Genomic DNA, 24,379 nt, shown 5'->3' with positions numbered 1-24,379 from the left:
TTCGTTAGCTGCTTCTCCATTCCCCGTGATGCAGCCAGTGCTTCGTGCCCGCCAGCTCCAGCTGTTGGGGCAGTCACAAAGGGTTTGTCGCCAGCAGCAAAACCTCAACCTCCAGGGCTCGTGCTAACACCCAAACTAGATGGTTCTCAAGAAGACTGGTAGCAGACAGTTGACTTAGGGCAGCTTCTCCATGTAACACAAAGTGAGATTGTGGCACTTGCTTGCCAGGGGTTGTCAAAGATGCTAAAAATATATTAAAAAGTTCAAATATTCAGAAGTGATTGATAGCCTAGAGCTGGGAGGGGTGACAGAAAGGGGTCACTTTGTTCACGTCCTGTTTCGTTTCCTACAGCATCCCCTACCAGCTCTGCTAGACGAGGACCCTGTGCTCAACAGGCTTTTGGAAGATGCTGTGCTGGGCCCCACTGGACTAAGACTCCAGTTAATCAGAAGCCTTTCTCAGACACCAGTGCCCAAAGCCCCATAACTACATCCAAAAAGTTAACTTCTAACTTTTAAAATGATTAAAATGATAAATAAATAAATAAAACACACGCTGCCATGGTCTCCGAAGAGATAGGAAGAGGGGTTTAAAGACGGGTGAGTTGTCACACCACATGGACTTGTAGGAGGGGTTTGGTGCTTAAACCAAGCCAGGCCAGCAGGATTACAGCCCTTCACAGGATGGGTACAGAGCACTAGAAGAAAAAGCTTTAAGGTAAGAGACACGCTGATGTTTAGGAGCTCAAAAAGTGATTTTCAGAAATTGTGAGAAATTGGTATGATCGCGACTTACAAAGATGGGATGTGGTGTGCAGCAAGCAAGCAATGAAGAGTTCAGCTTTTTTGGCCCTCCTCCCTAGATAGCTAAATGGAAAAAATTCGTCCAAGACAGGAAAGATGCGAGAGACAGGAGAGAGAAACGAGAAAAGAAAAAGGGAAGAAAAAAAAATAAACAGAAAAAAAAAAAACCCTCTTGCTACCATTTCTAGTGGGCTGGAAAGGAGATTCTCCTACACAAGGCAGGAATCAATACATGCTATGGCAGAGAGGCCAGCTCCCTGCTCCATCCTTACCCCAGTCAGCTCCTTGTTCAGAAGATGCCCTTACAGTCCACTCAAAGATCATTCCAATCTTTGAGACACGGGCTAGATGTTGGGTTTGGATCCCAGCCCCTTCACCCCTCAGGCCTCTCCCAGGGATACAGCTGCAGCTCTCGGTCCAACCCAGGAGCCTTTTCCTGGGGTGAGCTGAAGTAGGAGATGTTTGGCTGGCGGACCCAACTCTTGTTTTTTAAAGGATATTCCTGACTTCTTGGCACCACAGCACAGAAGGCAGCAGTCCAGATGGCCTGGATTGGACAATTGCAAGCAATCTCCTAAATTTATTAGTTTAATGGGACCATTCAATACCACTCTTCTGGTATTTAACCAGTTCTGCTTCACTACTCATTTGGCCTCCTGTAAGTTGTTAGATCATTTTTTCAACCTGTGCAAAGGGCAGGGCCATGTCTACAGAGCGCTCAAGCCTGACTCCAAATGGTACCTGAACCTTGGCTTGTCACACACCACATCTGAGAATGTCACCATCTGTGAGCAATATGTCGAGATGACTTCACTCGCAAAATGCTGGCAAAATACCGGAGAGAAATATCACAAAATCAGTTACAAAGATAATTTCAAAGTCACTGACAAGTTGGCCAACATCGTGTTCCTCGTTATCTGCTCCGTTCTGCCCTCGATCAGCTAAAATGCAGGCAAAAATGAGAAACTCATCATAACATATACATTTAAAGTCGTTAATAGAGTAATGAAATGCATTTTATGAGTGTCTCAGCAGTCAGTGCTCTGTGGAACAGTATATTCTAAAGAATAACGAGATGGCAATGACCCAAGGTTTGTCTGGAGCTTCTGTATCTACAGGGATTCGTCTCGTATCAACAACAATTTGGTCTGGTGTACCCTGCAAAAAAAACACTGTCAGTTCAGGGATCTTAGTTACTGCTACAGGAATCTTTGATAACCCTTGGAAGGTAAAAGAAATTCTGAAAGAGTGGAAAAGAAAACTTAAATGGAAAGAATATATGTGAGCAGCTGGAGATAGCAGGCAGCCTGTGCTCAGTTCCCATAAAAACAGCAGACCAAATAATCAAAACAGACTACACATAAGAAACCAAGGAGAATGACCATCAGGGCTTCGTCAGGACTAAATCACATCAGTCTGATGTTGTTTCTGTGACAGAGTAACAGGTTTGGGAATAGAGGACAGGAGACATTACAGACTTTGATGGCAGTAAGGCTGCTGATGCTGCCCGGCGTGGCAAGACAGGGAAACCTTCACTGGGTGGAAAAGTGCTCCTGAGCCAGACCTGGAGCTGCTACCAGTGGCTCTGTTAAACAGAACAGCGTTAACTATGGATTCCTACCAACAAAAAGTGAAAGGTTGTTCCCACCTAGAGCAGGGAAGCAGTTGTACAGGCACAGCTTGGTTAATAGCCATAGCTAGAAGAGGATTGGGAGGTGAGAGGAAACCCCAAGGTGAAGCTGCCTCACCTGTGCTATATTCTGGCCAACGATTCAGACGTGGAAATGAGGCAGATAACTCACGGCACGCTATGGAAATGAAGGGTTCTCTTCTGCCAGGCTGTGCTGGTGAGACCTTAGCTGAAAACCTGTGTCCAGTTCGAGGAATCAGATTTTAAGAGAGGTGTGTGCTCGCTGGAGTGAGTCCAGAAAAAAAGAAGATGAACAAATTTCTAGAAAGTATGACTTTACCCAGAGTAAGTGGAAGACTTCGGTTTGTGAAGATAAAGGGAAATGAGACAAAGGCCATCAGATTTGTAGTACTTTGCTGGAGAGGAGGAGACCAGTCTGGTTTTCATGCAAGAAGTAACTAGGACAAATACTAGGTCTGAACCATGGAAAAAAAAACATTTAGCCATAAGGAAATAACGTTTAAACAAAGCACTGGAACAGGCTGGAAGGAAGGATGTTTTTACAAGGGGTTAGGTAAGTATCCACGAGGAATACTCATTAGGACAGATAGAGCAGCTATTTCTCCATACCTCTTCCAGTTCTGCCATCCTCTGAGATGATCAAGGCTCAGCCCATGAAATTTTATAAAAATGACCAAATCCCAAACAGTTCACCCAAGCAAATCTTCTCCTGGCCCCAAAATCTAGATCAATGGTAAAAACATCAAGACCATGGCAGGTTCTGCCACTCTTCATCAGGTACCTTCAGCTGAGGAACAAAACATCCTCCAGTCTGGGCAGCATCCCACTTGAGAAGGAAGATCATAGCAGACTGATTCACTATTTAGATGCCTGTCCACGATTTTGCAAAGTTTCAGGTCTACCTTTGCGGTTCCACACTTGCATCCGATCTCCACAATTACTTTAAAATGTTTTGCTGTAATAGGATAATCAGAGGCAATTATGGAAGGTCAGAGAAAGAGCAGGCATAATATATTCCGTTAGCTCCTTCTCATAGTTCATGATGTGGAGCTTTATTAATGTGTCTGGGACACGTCCCCCAGCCCACTTGAGAAATGCCAATGCTCCTCAGGGGAGGGCACTGAAAGGATTCGCAGTTTGCAGGTCTCCCTTCACAAAGATAAAGATGAGGGCTTGCAAAGAAGCCAAAGGCAATTAGAAACTTTCTCCCCGCAATGAAACCCAGGCATGCAGAGCTGTTAGAATAAGTGCTGTGGGAGAAGGATTAAGGCAGCCTTTTCCCCATCCTGAGAGGCAAAGTTTTGCACCAAAGATTGCATCCCCGATTAATCCAGCTCTGAGCAGCTCCTTGCTCACTTACATCAAGTGTTGAAAAGCAGCTGGACACAACATTGGCCTCTTCATAAACTCCTGTAGTGAAGACTGTAAGCACTGCGGTGCTTTTATCTTCATCCATCCAAAGGGCACGGAGGCCTGAGTGAACTGCGTCCAGGGCCAAAATCCCCAGGAGTAGCTGAGGAAGGAAACCCCAAACCTCCTCTGCTCATCCCATGCATCCATTCCAGGCAAGGGCTGGTTCAAGTTTAAGGGCTGCTTCCCTTCTCACCTGATCCACACAACACCTAACATTTCTTTTCCCCCGTTTTTATGCTCTGATGGAAGATACAGATGCCTTTGCATCTCCCTCACCAGAAGATCTAGCAGAGGACAAGGAGTTAGAGCATTTAATACTGAGCTACGCTTCACATTAAGGGCATACTTAAGAAAAATAGAGTGTGAATAAGTTAATAAGTCACTAATTACCTCCTTAACAATCAAAATCAGGAGATCACCAAATAAAACCCAAGAAGTCACCTGCTGCTGTGCTTCCACTCACCTGTTTATGCGTCTGACTTTATAATAAGCCTAATCATCATGATTGCCCTTACATTAAATCCTTAGTCTGTTTAGAAACTGAGGGAAGAAATATTTCCCTCAGGGCATGCCCTGAAAATGACTTCCCTTTTCTTAGCATCCCTCTCTGCCACACTACAACCAACATGCTAAAAACAATCTCAGTTAACTTACAACTTTTCCTTCCTTCTAGTGACAAGTATTGCTTGCAACATTCAATGAAGAAGCTGGTAAATGCTGACACCCCAGCTCCTTACCCTGTTCTTTCAGAGCATTACAGAAATTCCAGGTACTTGCCCCAAGCCAGCTGCAGCAAGACACCAGCAAGCCACAGCCCCGTTCAGAGCTCACCACGTACAGCACAAACCCAGTTTATGTCTGAAACTGGGAAGCCGCAGGGCTTATTAGAGCTTGCACTGGGCAGTGCTGCCCCAGCACTGTGTTTTCTAACTGGGAGTTGCCTCACATCCACACGGCTTGGAGCACAAGCAGGGCGAATTCTCCTCTACCCAAAGACTAAACATCCAGGGCAAGAAGTTAAAGCCAGCCCCTGTAGGGCCTTTGGCTCTGCCAACAAAGCAAACTCATTAACTGCCAGCGCTGCCCTTCTGCATCAATCACCAGACCCCTAGGACTTCCCCTACAAACTGCTCCAGTATCTGCTTCTGATCTTGGCGCAGGAAAATAACAGCAGCAAAGCGCTTCAGACGTGTCTTGAGACTGGTGTGGATCCCAGGCCATCCAGACTTCCCTGCAGCCTCTGCCAAAGCAGAGAGAGTCAGCTCTAATTTGCTGCCCAGCTGTTAAGAGTGACTTTTAGTACCCACCAGCACAGGATCACTACCTGATAGAGCTGATAGAGCTCCAGCCCAGCCCTCTCCCTCGGCACACGCAGCCCTCCCTTACTCCTTGAGCTTTAGCAGCACAGAAATGGGATAACCAAGTTTGCGTCAGCAGTGACTTCCAGCACCTCTTTTCCTCAGTGCCCTCCTATCAGGGCTCTCAGCATGGAGCTTTCTACGTGCTCCTGGAGGTCAGGAGCCAGCCCAGAGAACCCAGCTGACAGCACCTGGGTGGTAAACCTGCTCCAAAGGTCCCTGCCCTCAAGGAATCTCTCCAAACCTGCAAGGTAAAAAACAGGAGATAACTCCGTAAGTCACCTGCCATTGATTTGCAAACATGATCTCATTATCAGACACCTCTTTGTGCTTATGCTTATGAAAGCAGGACCTCCGTATTTTACCTATGAAGCAGAGCCGAGTCATCTAATCCAGCAGCATTACATAAATGAGCTTCATTCCAGTGGGGAGAGCCTAATAGATTTTGTAGGTCAGTGCTTCTGGCAGATATTTCTCTAAAGGCTACGTTGAGAGTTCAAGGGGAAGCAAAAAAAAACAATCAAAGCCATCCTTCCACTAGATTTTCGAAGGCAGAGTCCAGTAAAAGTTAATAAGAGTGGGGAAAAAACATGAGGAGCAAGAGCTCAATTGATTTGTTGTAAGCTGATCTGAAAGTGGTTCGAAAATTTGGGGCATGTGAGGACAAAAAAAATATATTCTAGCAGTGAACAACTCAAAAATAAAAATAGCAGCATTGGCTAAGAGCAGCTCTTCAAAGGGATGTCAGACTTTACAATACTTTGTGCAGCAGCAACTAAAAAGGCTTCATGTTGTCGCTACACGGCGATATTAAAACCAGTGTTCATTTCTCTGGGAAATAAACATCCAGCAGAATAATAAAATGCAACCAAAGGAAAGTTGATTTAAATCCTATTTATAACCCCCCCGAGGCATTTCTCCTTGTTCGGTGCAGTCACCACGATGTCAAATTCTGATTTCCAGCACAGGTCAGGAAGGGCGCTAACTGGCAACTCAACCCCATGCACAGCATGGGTGACAAAAATAATTTCTAGGAACTTAGCCTTTAACTAACCAGCACTGGTGGCATTTCTTCAGCGCTTCCTTAAAGCTAAGGGTAACAAGCAGTACTAGATTCACTCCAAGAACAGAGAAACTTCATGCTTTTGGGGACTCCTTTTGTGCAGAAATGTTTTCTTTGCTCCTAAGGAGCCAAAACATCTGAAAATGACTGCGGAGCTCTCTTCTTCCCTAACCTGCAGGAGAGGGGAGAAGCCTACTTTTCGTTCCCAAGGCAGCATGACATATTTGTGAGCCTAATAACAGCCCTGCAAAGTAGATAAAATATTAAGCATTATTTCTACATTACACCAGGAGAGAAATAGAGGGCTAATAGTCAGCCAGCGGTTCTCTGCAAGTACGAAATTAACCTTGGATTTATTATTTCAAATAAGAAGAGATGATCATTATGAATATTTTATAACATTTTCTGTAGCCTTAATAAAATAACTACATTCTCTCCATTTTTTAAAACTGCAAAGGGTTCACAATCACCATCTGGGATGCTCTACAGGTCTTTACCAATAGCGTGGCACTGGAAATCAGTTTTATTCACTGAATTTCAGGGGGAAAAAAATATGAAACTGTCCTGTAGAAACATTTTGTTGTTTTTACTGCATCATCTCCAAGTCCCAAACACAGGGAGGTCTATCCTACGAGACTCCTGGCATCCCTGTACAGCCCGGAGAAGCAGGCAAACAGAAGACTGCAGGTTTCTCCTCCCAGGTCAGCACCTTATCTGTGTGCTGGGTGGAATTGCAGAGTATGGGATGTGTTAGCTTCACGGGATGCTTATCACCCCTAACAGCCCCATGCTTTGTTTTTCTTTTTATCTGTCTTCAGAGATATTTAGGGGAAGGGAAAGACCTGGCTCCAGGGCTTCATCAGAGCCACCCTCACCCACCAGCTGAAGAACCTCATCCAAAGAACGAGCAGCAGCAGAGAGCAGCAGCAAAACAGACAAAGCTGCGTCCCTACAGCTTTGTGTCTTCTGGCTGGATTCTTCGGTGTCTAAAATATAATTAGACAAATTCATGGAAGAAATACCCATCAGAGGGTACTAAAATACACAGGCACTGAAAAACTCCAAAGGCACAGATCAATGAAGGATGGAAACGTACCAGGAAACTGCATCACATGCTTCTTTGCACATCTCCTGCTGACCTCTGCCTGAAGCTGAATGTGAATCGAATGCACCACCGATGAGACCCACAAAATTTTAAGCTGTACACTTCTTCAGGAGCGAGCTAATTCTACAGCTTTCCCACTGTGGGAGAACCACGAGGCCTCCCTTCTTCTAGCTGGCCACCCATTTTCACGAGGGCCATCAGGGCACCTTTGCCTTTCATGCTCCCCAGCTCCCGTTAAGTTTGCTCAATAGATTTAAAAGTCATCAAGAGAGAGGGGGCAGGGACAAAGACATCATGCTCACGTAAGCCTTGTTTCCTTAAGAAACCCGGTTAAAGAACTCCACAGCTGACGAGTTACAAGACGTTCTGTAATCTGCTTTTAAAACACCCCAGGAGCGAGGTGCAAAGTCCTAACAGGGCTCACGCGGATGTGTTTGACAAGGAGCAAGTGCTTACATTAGGCAAAACACCAGCATTTCGAAAAAGTGCTTCTGTGATCAAAAGAATCAAAAGAGACCCGGCAGCAACCCTGAAGAGCAGGGCTCTGCTCTCTCACGGACCGACCACAAGGCACGGGGCTATTCTCTCTGCTTTAAAATCGTCCCTTTTTGCTCTCTTCCAGACCTTAACAGCCTGCCACGAAAATACCATAAATTATAGAGTATGAGTGATGTCAAAGCCTGCTCTCAGAGGGAGGCTGGGAGCAGCGATCACGTATCCTCCAGTTTGGGAATACACAGGCAATTTTTTGTTCGTAGCCTATAAAAAAGGCTGCGCACATCAAAGGCACCGAATGTGTTTCCTTTTAGATCTTCCCTTCCACCAGCCCAGCCTGCTGCCGCAGAGACAGGAGGCTGACAGCATGAAAAGGGAATGGCAGGACCAAGGAGAATGGCTTAAGCCACTGAAATACAAGGAGAAAGTGTGAGTGCAGCAGCAGAGCAGCATCTACACACTCACTTCAACCTCCCCTGTGTTTGTCCCTCTGGCCCTGCTTCCAAATACCCGAATGCAGCAGGAGATAATGACCATAACCTGCACGTGAAGGGCTGTGAATCTCCTCCTCACGTGCATGAAGGGTGTTTGGTTATTCAGACAACCCCAGCCTGCTCTGAACTGCAGTGCCTGTCCACCTCCCGCAGAGGGGAACAGGGACAAAACGGAGTGAGTTGGTTTTCTCAGCCTCACCAGCCGCGGAGAGAGACCAAGGGCTGTCATTAAACCACCATAGGGTTTTCCTGCTCTCATGTGATCTTGCCAGGTGACAGCATTAGGACTGCTTCACCCCAGGAAAAACATAAGCAGAGGAAACGATCAGGACCCTGATGGTGTTCTCCAGAGCTGCACTCACCTGAAAACACTTTAAAAACAAAACACAACCACCCTTTTGTCTACAACTAAACCAAGAGCATCCTCGGTCATCAACACCCCCTATTTTGGAACAGCTCTGGCATTAAAGTAAATCTGAACCCAGACAACTGTGTCTGCCCCTTACTATTATTTGCATGGCAAATCTGAGACCCCAGCTCAAGCAAGAGACCAAAAGCCACACCTGTAGCGACGTGCAGCGTGGTGCTGATGGATTTCTTCTACTCTCCGTTCCTCTACGCGGGATAAATCTGCGACCTGTGCTTGCCATTCTGCTTGCATCCTTAAGCATCAAGGAACGTCCCAGTCCCACAAAGCGCAGTGAAACTTCACTACACTCTATAAATATTTTACAACAACAATAAGCAAGGGGCGCGTTTGCGAAGGAGTGACTCTAAAAGCTGCACCTACAGAACTGGAGGGCACGGCAGTTAAAGCACACACTCCCAGCAGTGATATTTCCAGGTGCCTGCCTTGGAAATTGTGGTCCTCAGCACAGCCACTGCTGCATCCGTGCACGGTGAGAAGACGCAGGGTTAAGCGAGCCCTCTTGCCCATGCACGCACTCCTTTTCCTCCAGCAGACTTCTCCAGGCCCGTGGCTGAGGCCGCCGTCTTCACAGGGACACTCGGAAGGGTTGCTCTGAACTCACTTCAAAGCAGATGTGCACAAAGGCGCTGCGCAGACCCTACCTAGAAATGAAGCTGTCCTGATTTCATCAAATTAACCTCCTTTCCAGCACTGAATGCGTGGCAACAAACAGGCTGCACAGGAAAACCCAAGTGAGGAGTCCCTGAGCTGGTTTTGCTCGCACCTGAGAGCTGACAGCCCTTGGAGGGGACCCTCATCGCCTTTGTGAACAGCACTTCTTCAGTGGCACTCCTCCAGCCTGAACTCTTTCCTCAGAAATATTCTCAAAACGTTTAAGGTTTTCTTCCTATCTAACTCCCCACTTTTTTCTTTTTCCTTTTCCCATCGCATCCTGCCCTGAAAAGACGTAATAAATGATAGAAAACCAGGAAACTTCACCAGATGTGTTCTCCTCTTCCACCTTCCAGGTACACACTGAGCTCAATCCTTTCCCACCTACTCCCTGTGTTATCAGCCTCGCTGAGAATTGACTGAGAGTGTTCTCATACGCAGACCCACTCCTCCTCAGGTAGTTTCAGGTGCAAGCCACAGTATGGGAGCACCACAAAGAGTTCACCTTCCTACCATCCACGCTGTCAGCGCTGACGAATTTCCTCTGGCAGGGCGCTGGGAAGCATCCCACTTGCACACGAGCTGCTACAAAGCGTGGCCCCTGCAAAGCACCGCACAACAGCTTATTTCTGGCGCCGCAAAGGAAAACCCCAACCCGCTCCCACACAGCTCCCGGGCTGCAAATTCCACGTGGCGAGCTTGGTCTAAGAAAAAAAAAAAAAAAAAACTCCGAGATTTTAGATGCATAAAAGGGTCGTAACAACTGCACTAGGAGATGCTGAACATAAATCACCGGGCGAGGCACCGCAATCACTTCTCAGTCTCCGAGCGCTCCGACAGAGAACATGTGTTCCAGCCCTGCTTTTTGCTTATCTTACCCAGGCACAGCAGCACGTGGTTTCAGAACCGTCCTCAGCCATCCATGGGCACGGAGCCCGTCAGCTGTAACGGGCCTGCAGAGTCGTGTCCCTGTCAGTCACAGAAAAAAAATCAGCCCCCGGTAGGGAATTGTTTCTCAGCGAGGTGTGCAGCACCTCCAACTAAGTCATTGATAATAAAGGTGTGTGTTAGCCCTTAGCAAAAACGTCCCCTGGAAGGCTTTGTCTCTGCAGGATGAGAGATCGCCGCGCTGTATCTTGCTTCAGCAGGCAGTTGCTCCAGCAATGCTGCCTCGGTGCCACTGCCCAGTCGTGAATTTCGTCGTAACGCAAGCACTGAGTGCTTGGAACGGGACAGAACAGAAGAAAACGTGGAGCTGTCGTCAGGTTGGCCTCGTGCTACAATTTCTTTCTTGTTCTGGATGGAGAGATCATTGCTGGGCTGATGGCTGGTCCAGCAGTGGGTTGGCGGAGTCCCATTTACCCACAAATGGTGCTTGCTGCTCCTCTTCCTGTCCAAAAAGGGAAACTGGAAACTGAAGGAGACTCCAAGCAGGCTTGGGAGCTCTTTCTGCACCAGACAGAACAGCCTGGACACCTGTGAGACAGCAGAGCTTTGGGACCACCAGAAGCAGCAGGAAAAAGCACCTTCCACCCTAAAAATTAACCTTGCTCCTTCGCCTTAGCTCCTAAATGAACCAGAGGAGGAGCAAAACAGCTCCCCATGGCCTCCACAGAAGGGCAGCAGGGACATCTCTCACTGCCTCACTCCACTACACCTCACCCAGGCCAGCCAGCCCAAAGCAGGAAAGGGCAGGTCTGTTTTATCAGCAGTATTTGCAGGTGAAGTCTAGGAAGAATCAATGTTTTTAGAGCTTTTAGAGCAGAAAGGCCTTCTTTGCAGGGCAGGCATACTGGGAGCCCTGAACACACGCCGCATGCCTCTGAATAAATTCACCGCCGTCACTCACAGCTCCGAGGACGCTCGCAGTGGCTCTGCCATCGCCGTGCAAGCCATACCCTGGCTGTCAGCAAGGCACGACGCTGCAGATCTCATCTTCGTGCTGTGGCCGGCCCAAAACATTGGCCACCAGGGAGTCCTTCTTCACCTCACCGCAAGAAAAAAAACAACGGCTGACTCTCACAAAGCAGAGCTGGCCCACTTACCTCCGGTGAATAATTTAACCAGCCGGTTAAGCACTTCGCTTCTTGCCCCCCAAGCTCTGTTTGCACGTTTGCCACAGAGATGCGGTGATTTTTTGGCAGGCGTTTTCATTATTCCTCCCGGCGATCACCCAGCAGCAGGTCTGTGTGAAAAAAACGCCGGCCACCCGATGTTCAACCACGAATTCACTTTCACGGGTGAACGGCCACGCAGGGAGTTGAACAAAAGCCCATCCATTTCCAAATGTGCAGAAGAAATGATTGCAAACGTCCTAAAACACCTAATAGCAAAGGTGTTTCAGCAGGATTAAGACAAAAGCTCGCTCAGAACTATTTGTAATATTATTTGTACAACATTTCGCCAAGGCCAGAGCTGTGCTTGTCTGCCTAAGCGGCCAAGCTTGGCGAGCCCAGGAGGGCAGAGGGACAGAAAAACAGACAGAGAGCACACACAAACCTGTCCAGGTACTGAAATCACCTGTACCCAGCCTCAGCACCAGGCCAGGTTCAGCACCAGAGCTGCTGTTCAGTCACCAGCAGAGGAAGAGATCTCTCCATCAAACGTTGTCTTGTTCTGTGCCATCTCCAGCAAATTAACATCCCTCTCCCCCACTTTACTGTCTCAACTTCCCCTGCCAAATACAAGTTGTTGTTTTTATTCTCAAAATCCTGGCAAACTTATTTATGAGAAATCTTTAACGCTTGGGAAATAATTCTTATTTAGGTGCAGAAGACTGGGAGAGACTTTTTGGCCATCGATCCAAGCCTTCTGCTAATTTCCAGCCTTAATTTATTCGTGGGCTGTCCAGACCCATTTGTACGTGTGCCAGCAAGCTGTTCCAGCTCCAATAACTCTTCCCTCCTACCTTTCCCTGGTCATCTTCCCAAGTTAGTGGGCAAAGGAGTATTTACAACATGATTTCTGCCGAAATAAATTATTTTATGGGTTATTGCTACTGGTGCTGATACACAGCCATAGTTTTGCTTGGACAGACGACTCTGCGAGGAGGAAGAGACTACACCAGGACATCCTGTGCTGTGACCTCTGCTTTGTGCCCTCAACGCTGGCAGGTGGGAGAAAGCTAAAAGAAAAGAGTTAAATCTAGAGTTTGCAATCCAGCCCCCTCTGCAGCACGCCCTCCCTCAAAGAAGAGCTGGGAATAAATCTCATCCGGGAAATCCCTGCCCAGCATGAAAGGGAAGGGCTCTGAAATGAAGCTTTTTCCAGCTAGGCGTGGGTTTTAAAGACTTGAGATGCAAACCCGGGTACGGGCTGAAATAGCCCGGAGACTTCTTTAACTCACACTTGCCTTGGTTCCCCCTCGGTTCCCCTCGCTGGAAGGGACGAGCCGCCAGGAGGGCACGGTGCTCAGCGTGCAGAGAGATCTCACTCTGCCATGTGATCCGTACTGCAGCAGAGCTGCTGGCACAGCTGCTCGAACAGCCAGAAGAAAATTCCCTCCCGTGTTCTGGAGGTAGATTTCCCCTCCCCGGCCTTGTGCTCTGCTCGGGGAGCAGGAAAGCGGAGTTGTCAAGCCTCTGATGCCAGCTCGTCGTGCCTGTAATCCCAGTGTTATTAAGCCAAGCAATTAAGCATGGATTTCGCTTTGAACACTTTGTCAAAGCCCAGTGGCTTAGTGCAAGTTCACACTTAAGCAGCCGCTTAAGTTCACTGATGACTTGAGGCTCAACTCATCAAATTAAACCACAAAACCTCGCTCGAGCTGCTCCAGCGGAGTAAGAAAACACAAAGCTCATTCTCTACAGCAACTGTGCTTGTGTTAGGGCACAAGACCCCAGTCCTGCTGCCAGCACCTTGCCCTGGATCGAGGCAGGTCGGAGGAGAGAAGAAAGTGGGCTTGGAGTACAGCGTGGGGGAACGTACAAACCTGGTTTCAACCTAAGTGCCTGCTGGAGGCTGGTGTTGAGGGCCTCCTGGGGTGGGAATCAACCCCTCCAGATCCAAAGGAGAAGAGACAGATGGAAGGAAAGAAGCTTTGTGTGTTAATGCAAGCTCTCCAAGCACAGCACGATGAGGTGATGGCTCCCATGAAGAGCTAGGGGAGCAAGCACAGGCACTGCACCTTCAGCACCGTCACGCCACCTGCGTTTGGGCCAGAGAAAATGGGGCTGCAAAGCAACAGCTCTGCAGTGCTGACGGCCAGGACAGGACACAAAACTTCGTGGATTGTGAAAAGAGCTCCACCAGGAAAGATATCAGGCAGGCAGAAACCGTCCGACTTGGAGGTGGACTTGGTGAAGCTGATGGAGATGAGAGGGAAACTTTGGCTGGAGCAGCTTTAGCTCAGGGGAAGGCACAGAAACTGGAGCCTCTGTTCTGCACCAGCGCAGAGCTGACCTTGATGCCATGGGAAATGTGGAGTAATTTTCAGGAAACTCACTGGAAGAGAGGCAAGATGTCACGGGGTTTCCTCAAAGTTATTCCATAAACTCTTCTTTCCTACAGGAGCCAGAGACTTCAAACACACTCTGTACATTATACACGTAGGAATTGAAGGACCAAGCCATGCATCCAAAGACAGAAGGTAACGGGGATCAGGAAGGGCCCTTGTCATCTCTGAAACAAGTCGGTGGGGGAAACAAAAACCACAAAACATCACCTCTTGCTCCAACACTCATGTCTTACTATGTAAGGTACGTTTTTTTTGCGTTATATGTGGATGCAAATACCAGAGCAAAATCCATGCTTCTGTTTAATGAGATGGGTTACAGAGAAGTAAGACGCCGTTTTCCTTCTCTAACAGCTTTTAAGGGTAAATAAAATGATGAAAGTGCCTGACAAAATTAACGAAAGAATCATCATCACATGCACAAGCCCAAGGCTGAAGTAGGTTAGTGCACACAAATACAGAAGCAAAAGTCTCTAGAAAATACTCCCGTTCTTTGTAAAGGCAGCTGTTGGACACTACAGACCTTTGGCATTGCATTTCTGGGCCATTTGTGACCAGTCCTTCACCTTCACACAGAACCCTGGGCTCATTCTCCTGTTGAACCAAGACATGTATGCCAATCTGCTAAAGGAGGGATGTAAATCACCAGCACAATTCATTGAGCCCTGATTTTTTTTAGTGTATGTGACATTTTCCAGAACTCCCAGCAGCTGCCCAGCCCCAGCCTTCACCTTCTCTCCCTGTCCCTAGCTGGACACAGCAGGCTGGGGACAAAAAGGAGCCTCAGCAAAGGTGAGGAGCAGCTGCAGGACATCATCATCCAACCAACATCCCCATCTGCTGCCTGGCCAGCTCCCTGATGAGACCTGGGGGATAGCAGCAAAGTAGACAGAGTAAATCCACCCTGGGGCCAACAGCTCATCCTCAGCTGCCCTCTTCCCCAGGCACCTTTCAGACCTGGACAGGAGCTAGCGAGAGTGGCAGAGACTGATGCCACGTGCTAGAGGTCTGGGCACGTGGCAGGTCAGCAGCTCTCAGGTACGTGCAGAGCTGTGCAGACTTCCCATGAGTGTTTACATTTTGACAGAGGTTGTACAGAGCTGGCTGAGAGAAGAACTCTCCAAAGGACTTTGAAGCAACACCCCTTGAAGGCTCTACTTCAGCCTAGACACAGGATCAGAGTAAAACCTCTGAGCCAGGACCTACAGCAGCGCCTAGTGACCCTCACTGCTTCAGTGCCAAGAGGCTCGTGATGCCTGAAAGATGCCTGTTTTTTCCCCAGATAGGGTAGAGCATCTTTGTGAAAATCTTAAGACCTTAGACCCAACAAAACACAGCCATGAGGATACCTTAGGAAGACATTAGACCCAACCAAACATGAGGATAAGTTAGTCATTTACCAACTGCAAGTACTCCAAAAACAATGTGATAATGGCTCCAAAACTTACGAGACTGCTTTAAAGTGTTTGTGGTTTAGAAGGAACACATAATTTTCATTTACCTTAGCACATTTCACACTTCCAGTTTTTCTCTTTAAGGATGACGACCACAAATTTGGCTTTTTTTTTTCCTTCAAAAGAGCAAGACCTGAGATACTGATCTCCCCCCCAACACACAGGCACCCCTGTCAGCATCCAGTCTTCCACAATGGTACAAAAGGCTACAAGATGTGCTATAAAATCTCAGGAGTCAGCACTTTAGTGAGCTTTCACCTCTCCAGGCATGCTTTATCTAATTTCCAGCAGATTCAATTTGTAGCATCTGCAGAACCCGCTCCTGGACCGAGAAAGCTTGTCTGTGCCTGGGCAGTCCCCCCCGCTGCCCCCATGCAGAGCCAGTTACTCTGCCAACACTGAAATCAAGTCTGCATTGGGATCGAGAGTGGGAGTGCTGCTGCAGACTGAAAAATTGCATTCTGCCACCGAAGCAAACTCATGACAAAGTATGAGGCTGCTTCCTTCATCTTTCACGGGTAAATCACGCTAGAGAGCTCCCCTGGAGCTGCTGCAGGACACCGGTCCCACCTGGCTCAGCCTTCAAACAGGCACTGGACAGCCTCGCATCTATTCCTGCGGATTGCTTTCAGCTCCTTCCCAACTTCTCTGCCTGCAGCCAGACCGCCTGACCTCGCCGAAGGATCCCCACGCCTGCCGTGCTGCCAGCACGCCGCCGACCAGCTGAGCAACACCTCGGGGCTCGACCGCTTGCTTTTCCACCTGGCCCTTACACAAAGGAACGTTAGGTTATTTTTCAGACACACAGCTTTCTTCCCTTTTACACAACCAGCCCTCAGACATGCTTGTCTGAGCCGAGCAGCTTCTTTACCTCGTTTGGGCTCCTCGTAGCCGTGCCGGAGAGCACCGCACTGTTCTGGAAAGCAGCTCCCTGCCCGGATCCCAAGGGGGGGGTTAATACGCAGAGGAAAGCCCGCTCCTCAGTGCTTACCTCACCTGGCTTGTTTTCCATCTTTTTTTTTCCCCCTTTCCCTCCCTTGCCTGCATTTCCCTTCTGTTTTCCATTTTTTTTAGCCGTTTGGCTTCTGCAAACTGCCCAGTAACTCTCAGACCATGAAACCCTAGCGCATCCATTTCCTCGGTGGTAAAAACGAGCCATTTCTTTCACTAGCCTAACTTTCACCGCCAAGCAGCCCCACAGAGCTCCGGGACATCCACCAGCTCACAGAAACCCACGGAGGCTCTCTCCCCGCCGCCGGTACCCCGCTGTTCCTAATTAAAAACTTCAAAAGCGAAAATAGCGGATCTCTGCGAGGACCGCCCGCTTTAATCTCAGCGGCTCCTTTTAAGACAGAATAAAAAAAAAAAGACAAAAAACAACAAAAACCCACAAAACACCAAAAGCATAAGCCGTAAACGTTTCGCATTAAGATGGCATAAAGACAAAACTCTCACTAAGTCCCCACCTTTCTGGAAAAATCCGATTAGTTTGGGGATTTTTGAGGGAAGAAGGTGGATATTCGGAGTTTTTAGGTTGAAAGGGCCAGAGGGGGGGGACCCCACAGGCACCGAAACTTTGCTGAGCCCTCAGCGAGCCAAACCTCACTGCTGGGGTTTGCAGGGCTGCTGGGTGTGAGGGGGGGTGGATAAAAAACCCAAAAGAAGAAGGGAAAAAATAGGGAAACTACAGAGAGCAGGAGAACCCCGCACCCCTCCCGAGCGCTGGCTGCAGGATGGCGCCGCGGGCAGCGAAGTTGTGAGGCGAAACCCCGGCTCGTCCCCCCCCGGCCACACACACACAAAGCCCGGAGGGGCTCCCCCAGCTCCTGGGGGGCCACTTGGGGGGCTGAGGGGGCGAACCCCGATATCTGGTCGCCCACTAGCCCCGGGAGAAGCCGGCCGCAGAGCCCCCGGCTCGGCCGCCTCCCCTGAGGGGACAGCGGGGAAGGGGAGGGAGGGAGCCGCCAGGCGCCCCCGCTGCGGGGGACATTTTGTGGGGGGCTCTGGCGCTCCCCCTGACACACACACACAGACACACACACGCACAGGGGAGAGGCAGGGAGGGCCAGCCTTACTTTTCTGGCTGGAGTAGCCCGGGTAATATCCATAGTAGCCCGTGATCCGTAAGATCCTGTCCTCGATGGTGGCCACGCCGTTGGGTGCTGCCTTCCCATCCATAAGAGGGAGGGAGCCGCGGCGGGGCGGCCGGGCGGGACGGCGAGAGGAGCCGAGAGAAGCCGAGCAGGGCGCTGAGGAGGAGGAGAGAGAAAGACGAGGAGGAGGAGGAGGAAAGAAGAGGAGGAGGAGGAGGAAGGCGGCGCGGGCACGGCCGCCGCAGCTTGTGGCGGTGCCGCCTGGTGCAGGACGGGCTCCGCAGCGCCCAGCCCGGCCTCTCCCCGCCGGCCCTGCCCGCCCTGTTCCGCCTCAGCCCTGCTTTGGGGCCGGGGGAGGCTGTGCCGCAGCTGGGTTTTTAAGGGCACGGGCATAAAAAGTGCCGGGGATCCTCGAGAGATGCAGCTCGGGGTGTGGGGGACAGCGCGCTGAAGGGGGTTCGGCACGGTGGGGGTCTGGGAGCTGGTTTGTGTGACGCCCTGGTGTCACCTTGTTCCTGTTATCACCCCAAAAATCCTTCCCGAGATGGGGGCGGTGGTCCCAGCACGGCAACTTCTGACACAGGGTTTGGGATGGAGAGCTTGAGGCTGGTGCCTCAGGGCAGATCTGGCCACTGCAGCCTGCACCCCAAAGCCTGTGAGGACCTCGGACAGAAAACACCTGCAGACCTCGGGGAGCATGGGGCACCCAAGGGACACTGCTGTGTGTGGAGCTGAGGGGTTTACTCCATCTTCCAGGGTGGTCCCATGTGGTGGTAGCCCCAGCCTTAATGTCCTTGAGAAAGACAACGTGAAATGGTAGACCATGAACCCGTGGGTCTCCAACTGCAGGGGGAAAAACCCTGTCCACAGGCAGGTCTCAACCTTTCCTCCTGCCTACAGGCACTCAGCATGGGTCGGTCTCCATCAGGTGTTTGGGTGTTGTGGTACACAACAGCACGAGCTACACGTGGCAGGCAGGAGCGCAAAGCATCGTGCACGTGTTCCTAGCACGGCACCGTATCAGCTCGGCCTCCCCAGGGGCTGCACGCAGATGTCAGGAAGGGAACAGAGGCCAAATTTGACCCCAAAGGACTGTGAGGGGTGGGAAGCTTTCACCGCCACGTGTTGTCCGTGTCCTTCCAGAGAAGCCTGTGACTGTTTTTGCGTGTCACTCGGAGGCAGCTGTCCTATGCCATGCTCTAGGAAGGTTCAGAGGAGAGTGGGTATCTGCCCTCTGTCCATGAAGAGCAGGAGGCCACTGAAGCTGGTTGTGCTCGAACTAAGGTCTATCCATAAGATATCCTCTAAATCTTTTCCCGCATTTGAAAAAAAAAAAAAAAAAAAAAAGAGATGAGAAGTCCATCGTTTGATTTTGTGACTCATTCCAAAGGTTAATTCTTTCATTGGTAAAAATCAGGCATTGAATTACTTGACTTTTCCTGCTACTGGTCCTTGTTATGCTGCTCTCTGCTAGACTGAAAAGACCATTAGTATCCAGCCTTTCTTCTTCCAAGATGTATTTTTATCTAGTAATCAGCCCACTTTTTTTTTTTTTTTTTCCATCCCTTCCATTGTTTTGTGGCTTTTATACTTTACCAGCTCCTTTTCTGTCCACTTCCATTAACTGGTGTACAGGGAACCTCGTCAAGCCATTTCCTATCCATTGCTTCTTCCCCTCTTCACATTAATTCTTCTCCTTTCCATGCTTGGCTAAATAAGCTGATAGCATGAAACAGCCTTTCATGAGCACAAACAAATAAGAGATGCATTAAAAATAGCCGGTGCTGTGACTTTGCATGGGGAGTCATTAGCTGGTTAGTGTTCATACAGTGCTTTGAAGATCAACGTTTTCATGTGTATGAATGAAGATATAATAAAGGCACTTAAGGTATTAAATAGTCTTTTGATCTTGATTTCTTGTCTCCTGCTGAGCTGCTAGGTAATACTAAGGGCAGTTACAAATCAGTGAAAATCAAATACCTATAACTCAGGACTTCAAGACATAGCTCATTTCACAGCTTCTTCATTCCCTTTTAGGCTAGTTATATGAAACAAGATTGACTTTTAGTGCTTTCCAGTTCATGGATTTGTTTTTCTTATTTGTCCAACAGATGCACAAGACTCTTGCATGGCAAATTTACACCTACTGAAAACAGACATTTTTGTTTTAGTTCTGATCTCTAGATGGTTTTATGTAGCTTGCACCTCTCCAGGATTTCACAGACCATGGGACAGAAATGGCTGAGAGCCAGACCGTGTGTATTAGTTGGCTCTGAGAGGTGCTGGGTCAGATGGAGCTGGTAAGGCTCTAACCCCTTCTGCAAAATTAGAATTCGCTGTCCTAGTTAAGGAAGCACAGTTCATGCAAAAATCACTTGCATGGTGTGGTGTGTGGAATCTCTGAATAAACCACAAACTCCCCCCTTCCCTATTTCACCTCCAGTGGGAGTTGGTGTTATGAGAACATTACCAGCATTGATTTCAGCTTCAAAGTCAAATTTGGGGACTTAAAATTGTTAGTTTGCTGAGAAGGAAAAAAAATGACTGGTTCATTTGAAGGTTAAACTAATATGCCCAGAAACAACTCTAAGCTTCAAATTCTTTCCAAATGCCTTAGTTCTGGCTTAATTTTTCATCTCCTCTCTTCTTTTTATCCTGAGTCTTTCAAGGACATGCTGTGCATGTTTAAGCATCACTAGATGATAATATAAGCAAAGCTATTCTTGAAATTGCTCCTGACTGTGGTTGCCTTCCAACACCACTCTATGCAATAGATGCACAGTGGTACCCTCTGTCTCTTTGAAAGCTTATAATGAGTTGCAGCTTTGTATCGTTTCTGAATTCCTACTACGCTGATGATTTTTCTTTTAAGAAAAAATAAAGCAGATTGCTTTTTCTGCAATTAGGCTTTTTTCAAGTTACATTTAAAGGAGTGCAGAGGAAGCCCAGCTGAGTAAGATGTATGAACTACCATTTATTACCAAGAAAAAGAAAAAAAAAAAAAAAGAAAGAGGAAAAAAAAAATAGGCACTTAAATGATTAGGGACACATGGGAACTTATTTGTTTCATCTTTTCAAGTTAACAGGCCCATCAGAGTTTCTAGATGCAGAAATATGCCAAAGTGATTTTGCAGAGAGATGTGTACTTTTACCACTCTGTGCCTAAAATCCAAGAAAGAACTTTAAAAGCAGCAATTTAACTTGAAGCTTGGTGTTGTGCAGGTTGAATTTCCCCCACTCTGTACAAATAGAAATCCTTCTCTAGAGAAAGAAAAAGGCTTACACCGTTAATGGCCACAGAATTTGGCCGTGTTTTTTCAAAGAAACACAAAACAAACAATCAAACAAACAAAACCCCACCATATTTAGCTCCAGGCCATATGTTTGCAAAAATAACATCTCAAGTGAGAGAACAATGTAGATGTCTCCTGATCATCTTGCTGAGTCTGCAGACAGACAGTCTCAGTGTCTTTTTTTTTTTTTTTTTTTTTTTTTTTTGCTGCTCACAGCTTTCCCAGACAGCCTCAAATAGAAAGGAACAAGGTTCTGGGCATATTTCACAGCTGTCTTTCAAATCCCTTGAGATGGTGCTGGAACTGTGAAGACTCATGAAATAGTGAGTATCCTCACACGAGCAGAGCCTGAAGAAGCAGACCTTGCCTTATCTGCCTGCTTTTCGACCACGTCAGGTCTGCTGCTTTCTCCATGAGACAAGAACCATCATCTCTTCCTTTTCAGATCCTTACGTTGCAGGATACCCTAAAGACCCAACAGTGATCAAAGCTTAGTAGGTCCCCACATCGAATATATCCCGATGGTTTTAGGGAAAGACAAGGGGTAAGAGAGACAGCAAAAATGCTTGGAGTTGGAGAGATCTGCCTAAAGCAGATCAACAACAGGCTTTGGGGATTGCCACCTGCTTCCCAAGCCAGGTCCCTTCTCCATCCCCACTTCTTCCATCTCCACGCACCTCCCCAGCCCACCCGAAGCAAGAGAAAGGGGTGATCTCCATCCACACACAGAGGTTAGCACCAATCCTGCTGCCTCAGCTGTTTGAGGAGGTTCTGGCCCCAGCTGGTATCAGCCGTGAGCTACAAAAAACACAGGCAGCTTTGGTCTGTCCATGCCTGTTACGTTCTGAGCGCAGCTCACCTATGAACTGGTGAACATCTGAAAAAAATGAAAAAAAACTGCAACGCACTGAGGAATGTTTAAAGGAAAATGACTCTTTTAAATGAAAAATTAATTGCAAGTTGACCATTCCAAATTAATCGTTTTCATTCCAATATCCTGTTGGCTTTTTTTTAACAAGAACGTGTCCATTCAGCTTGGACTGCAACTTAACACAAATCTTTAAAAAGTCGTGGCAAATATAACTTCTGTCATTACAATAAAATTACTTTGCGAGTTATGGGCCCAGTGCTCCTCTCCGACAAGTCCCTGAGGTTGTGCTGGTGTAAAACCAGCATAAATGGGAAGAAGCTGGCCCCATAGATAGGGGACAGAAGGTCTGTAGCATGAGTCTGTCCTCTAATTTTCTTAAGTGGTGTGGCCACAGAAGTCACTGGAGCCTGTCCAGTTCTTCCTCACTCAGCCTCACACCCACGAGGGATGAGGAATGGACTCGTCTCGGTGTTGACATCAAGGTCAGAAAGGACTCATTGACAATATGAAACCATTTAGTGTAAATACGCCTGAAGCTGGAAGCCTGGTTTTAAGAGCTTTTCCCCTCTGTTTGCAAGCTGGGGAGCTTCCAGCTTGGAACAAAATTTGTGGGCCAGTTCCAAAATATTTCAGAGCATCACCAAATATTAAAAGGTTTTGATTTGGCCATGAGCTAGGCAGTTTTTTTAATGCCAGTTGATTTCATTGAAGGGAAGCAGGACAAGCAACAATTAATTCTTTGTGAAACTAAGACGCAAAGATGGTATTAAGGATGGAGAAGAAAGCTGCCAGCAGAATAAAAGGAAAGCTGAAGAACAAGAATGAGAAATGGGAGTGAGTAGCAAAGACAAGAACTGAACAAAACAGAAAATGTGAATAAAGAGGAGGCCAGTAAGTGAGATGTGTCTGTGCAGACACTGTAACAGTGATAACGTGTGCTAGAAAACAGTACTGCCTTCTTGATCCCGATCTTGGCTGTGGCTTTCACTCCTGGAAGGGGACCAGCTCTGACTCACTTGGGGCACTAAGAGGCAGCGGGAGGTAGCGCGTGCTCCCAGGATGTACAAAAATGCAAGCCCCCAGCTCTGTACAATGATTATAACCAGAGCTAGCAAGGAAAGAGCTTTCACAGCAGTCATTACTTTTGTTTGCAAATATCGAAGGGAGGCAGTTACTCCTCGGAGCCCATGCTCTCAATCATTTCCTGGAAACGTTTATTTAGCAGGAACACTGTCAATATATTGATGTTTGTTGCAAAGAGAGGGGAAACAGGGAAGAGCCTCTCAGAGTCACGCAGAATCACAGGCTGGAAGGGACCTGTGGAGGCATCTGTCCTACCCCCTGCTCTAGCAGGGCCACCCCGATCAGGGTGCCTAACACCACATCCAGGCTGTTTGGAGCTCTCCATGGAGGAGACTCCACAGCCTCTGGGCAGAAATGCTTCCTGGTGGTTGGATGGAACCTCTAACCTGCTCCAGTTTGTGCCCAGTGCCTCTTATCTTGGCACTGAGCACCACAAAACAGAACCTGGCTCCTCTTTACACCCTCCCATCAGGTATTTATGGACATTGATAGGATCCCCCCAAGCCGCCTCCTCTCCAGGCTGAGCAGCCCCAGCTCCCTCAGCCTCTCCTCACAGCAGGGCAGCTCCAGGCCCTTCGTTGGGCTCTCTCCAGCATGCCCAGGTCACTCCTGTACTGGGGGGCCCAGAACTGGACCCAGCACTCACCAGTGTTGACCAGAGGGGAAGGATCGCCTCTCCTGACCTGCTGGAGATATTTTGCCAAATACAGCCAAGAATACCACCGGCCTTCTTAGTAGCAAGGACACATTGCTGAATAATGTTCAACGTGGTGTCCACCAGGACTCCCAGGTCCCCTTCTGCAGAGCTGTTTCTCACCTTGGTGGCCCCCAGCATTTTGGGGAAGAGGGGAGGCTGTTGAAATTGCAACTGGCTGTTGCAGGTATTTGCTCCCTAAGGACCATCCACGTCACCCCTGCTCATTCTCAACTACTCTCAGTTACAAGACTCCATACAAATGCAAATAGCACACGGGTGCTGTGTTCTACATCATGGACCACGGGTCAAGATGCCAAGAAAAGACTCATTTTTGCAAAATACTGCTTTTTGCCTTGTTTCTTTGACAGCTAAGCTCATTACAGTACATTACAGCTCATTTACAGCAGCTGATGGGCTGGTTTGCTCTACATTTCCAAATTCAACCTCTTCTGCAAGGTCTGAGAATGATCAGTGATCTCTTATGAATAGCCACAACCAGGTTCTTCTGCTGTTCTCAAGAGAGCTGTGGGCATTTAGACCCACAGAAGAGCTTTGTTGGGGGCAGTGAGAAGCAGGGCAGAGAGAGTACAGCGAGACATTCAGCTTCCAGGCTGACTGCAGTGGTAGGACTGGGAAAGGAAACATCTGTTTGTAAAGACATTGTTTTTTAATGGTTTGTTTGTTTTTAAATAAATCTATATTGCTATTTCCAAGGAACCACTTTCCTGCCCTTCCCACTCAAGCCAGGATTTGATTTCTGAACAATCTTTTTGCAGTGTTTGGGAGGCACGGAGGAATTTGATTTCTACAGTGTGACTCAGAAATCAGCTGTGATGAGAGCCACACTGATTGAAAGAACGTCTGGTAAGATTTTGGGTACTTCTCCCCATCCCTGGAATTAGGGCTGGTGCCACTAGGAAGTGAGCACGCTGAGGCACTGCCATGGAAGAGGATGGCTGGCAGCCAGGTCA

General features: G+C 48.1%; 1 protein-coding gene across 3 annotated transcripts in view; it reads right to left on the bottom strand.

Annotated features, from left to right (window-relative positions):
* The window catches only part of SLC35F4 (solute carrier family 35 member F4), a 101,575-nt gene extending 83,853 nt beyond the window's left edge, over nt 1-17,722 (bottom strand). For 2 of the 3 annotated variants that reach the window (XM_084521059.1, XM_084521075.1), the window contains exon 1: nt 17,447-17,722. In XM_084521059.1, the coding sequence (XP_084377185.1) occupies nt 17,447-17,549 (103 nt within the window). In that variant the 5' untranslated portion in view covers nt 17,550-17,722. Of the gene's footprint in view, nt 1-16,242; nt 16,303-17,446 lie in introns of all 3 variants that reach the window. The other variant, XM_084521070.1, reaches the window with a different exon arrangement.
* Between the last annotated feature and the right edge of the window lie 6,657 nt (nt 17,723-24,379).

Source organism: Aythya ferina (assembly GCF_964211825.1).
Source record: "Aythya ferina genome assembly, chromosome: 5".
Classification (NCBI taxonomy): Eukaryota; Metazoa; Chordata; class Aves; order Anseriformes; family Anatidae; genus Aythya; species Aythya ferina.
Note: the sequence above shows the minus strand (reverse complement) of the source record. Positions and strands in the feature narration are given on the sequence as shown.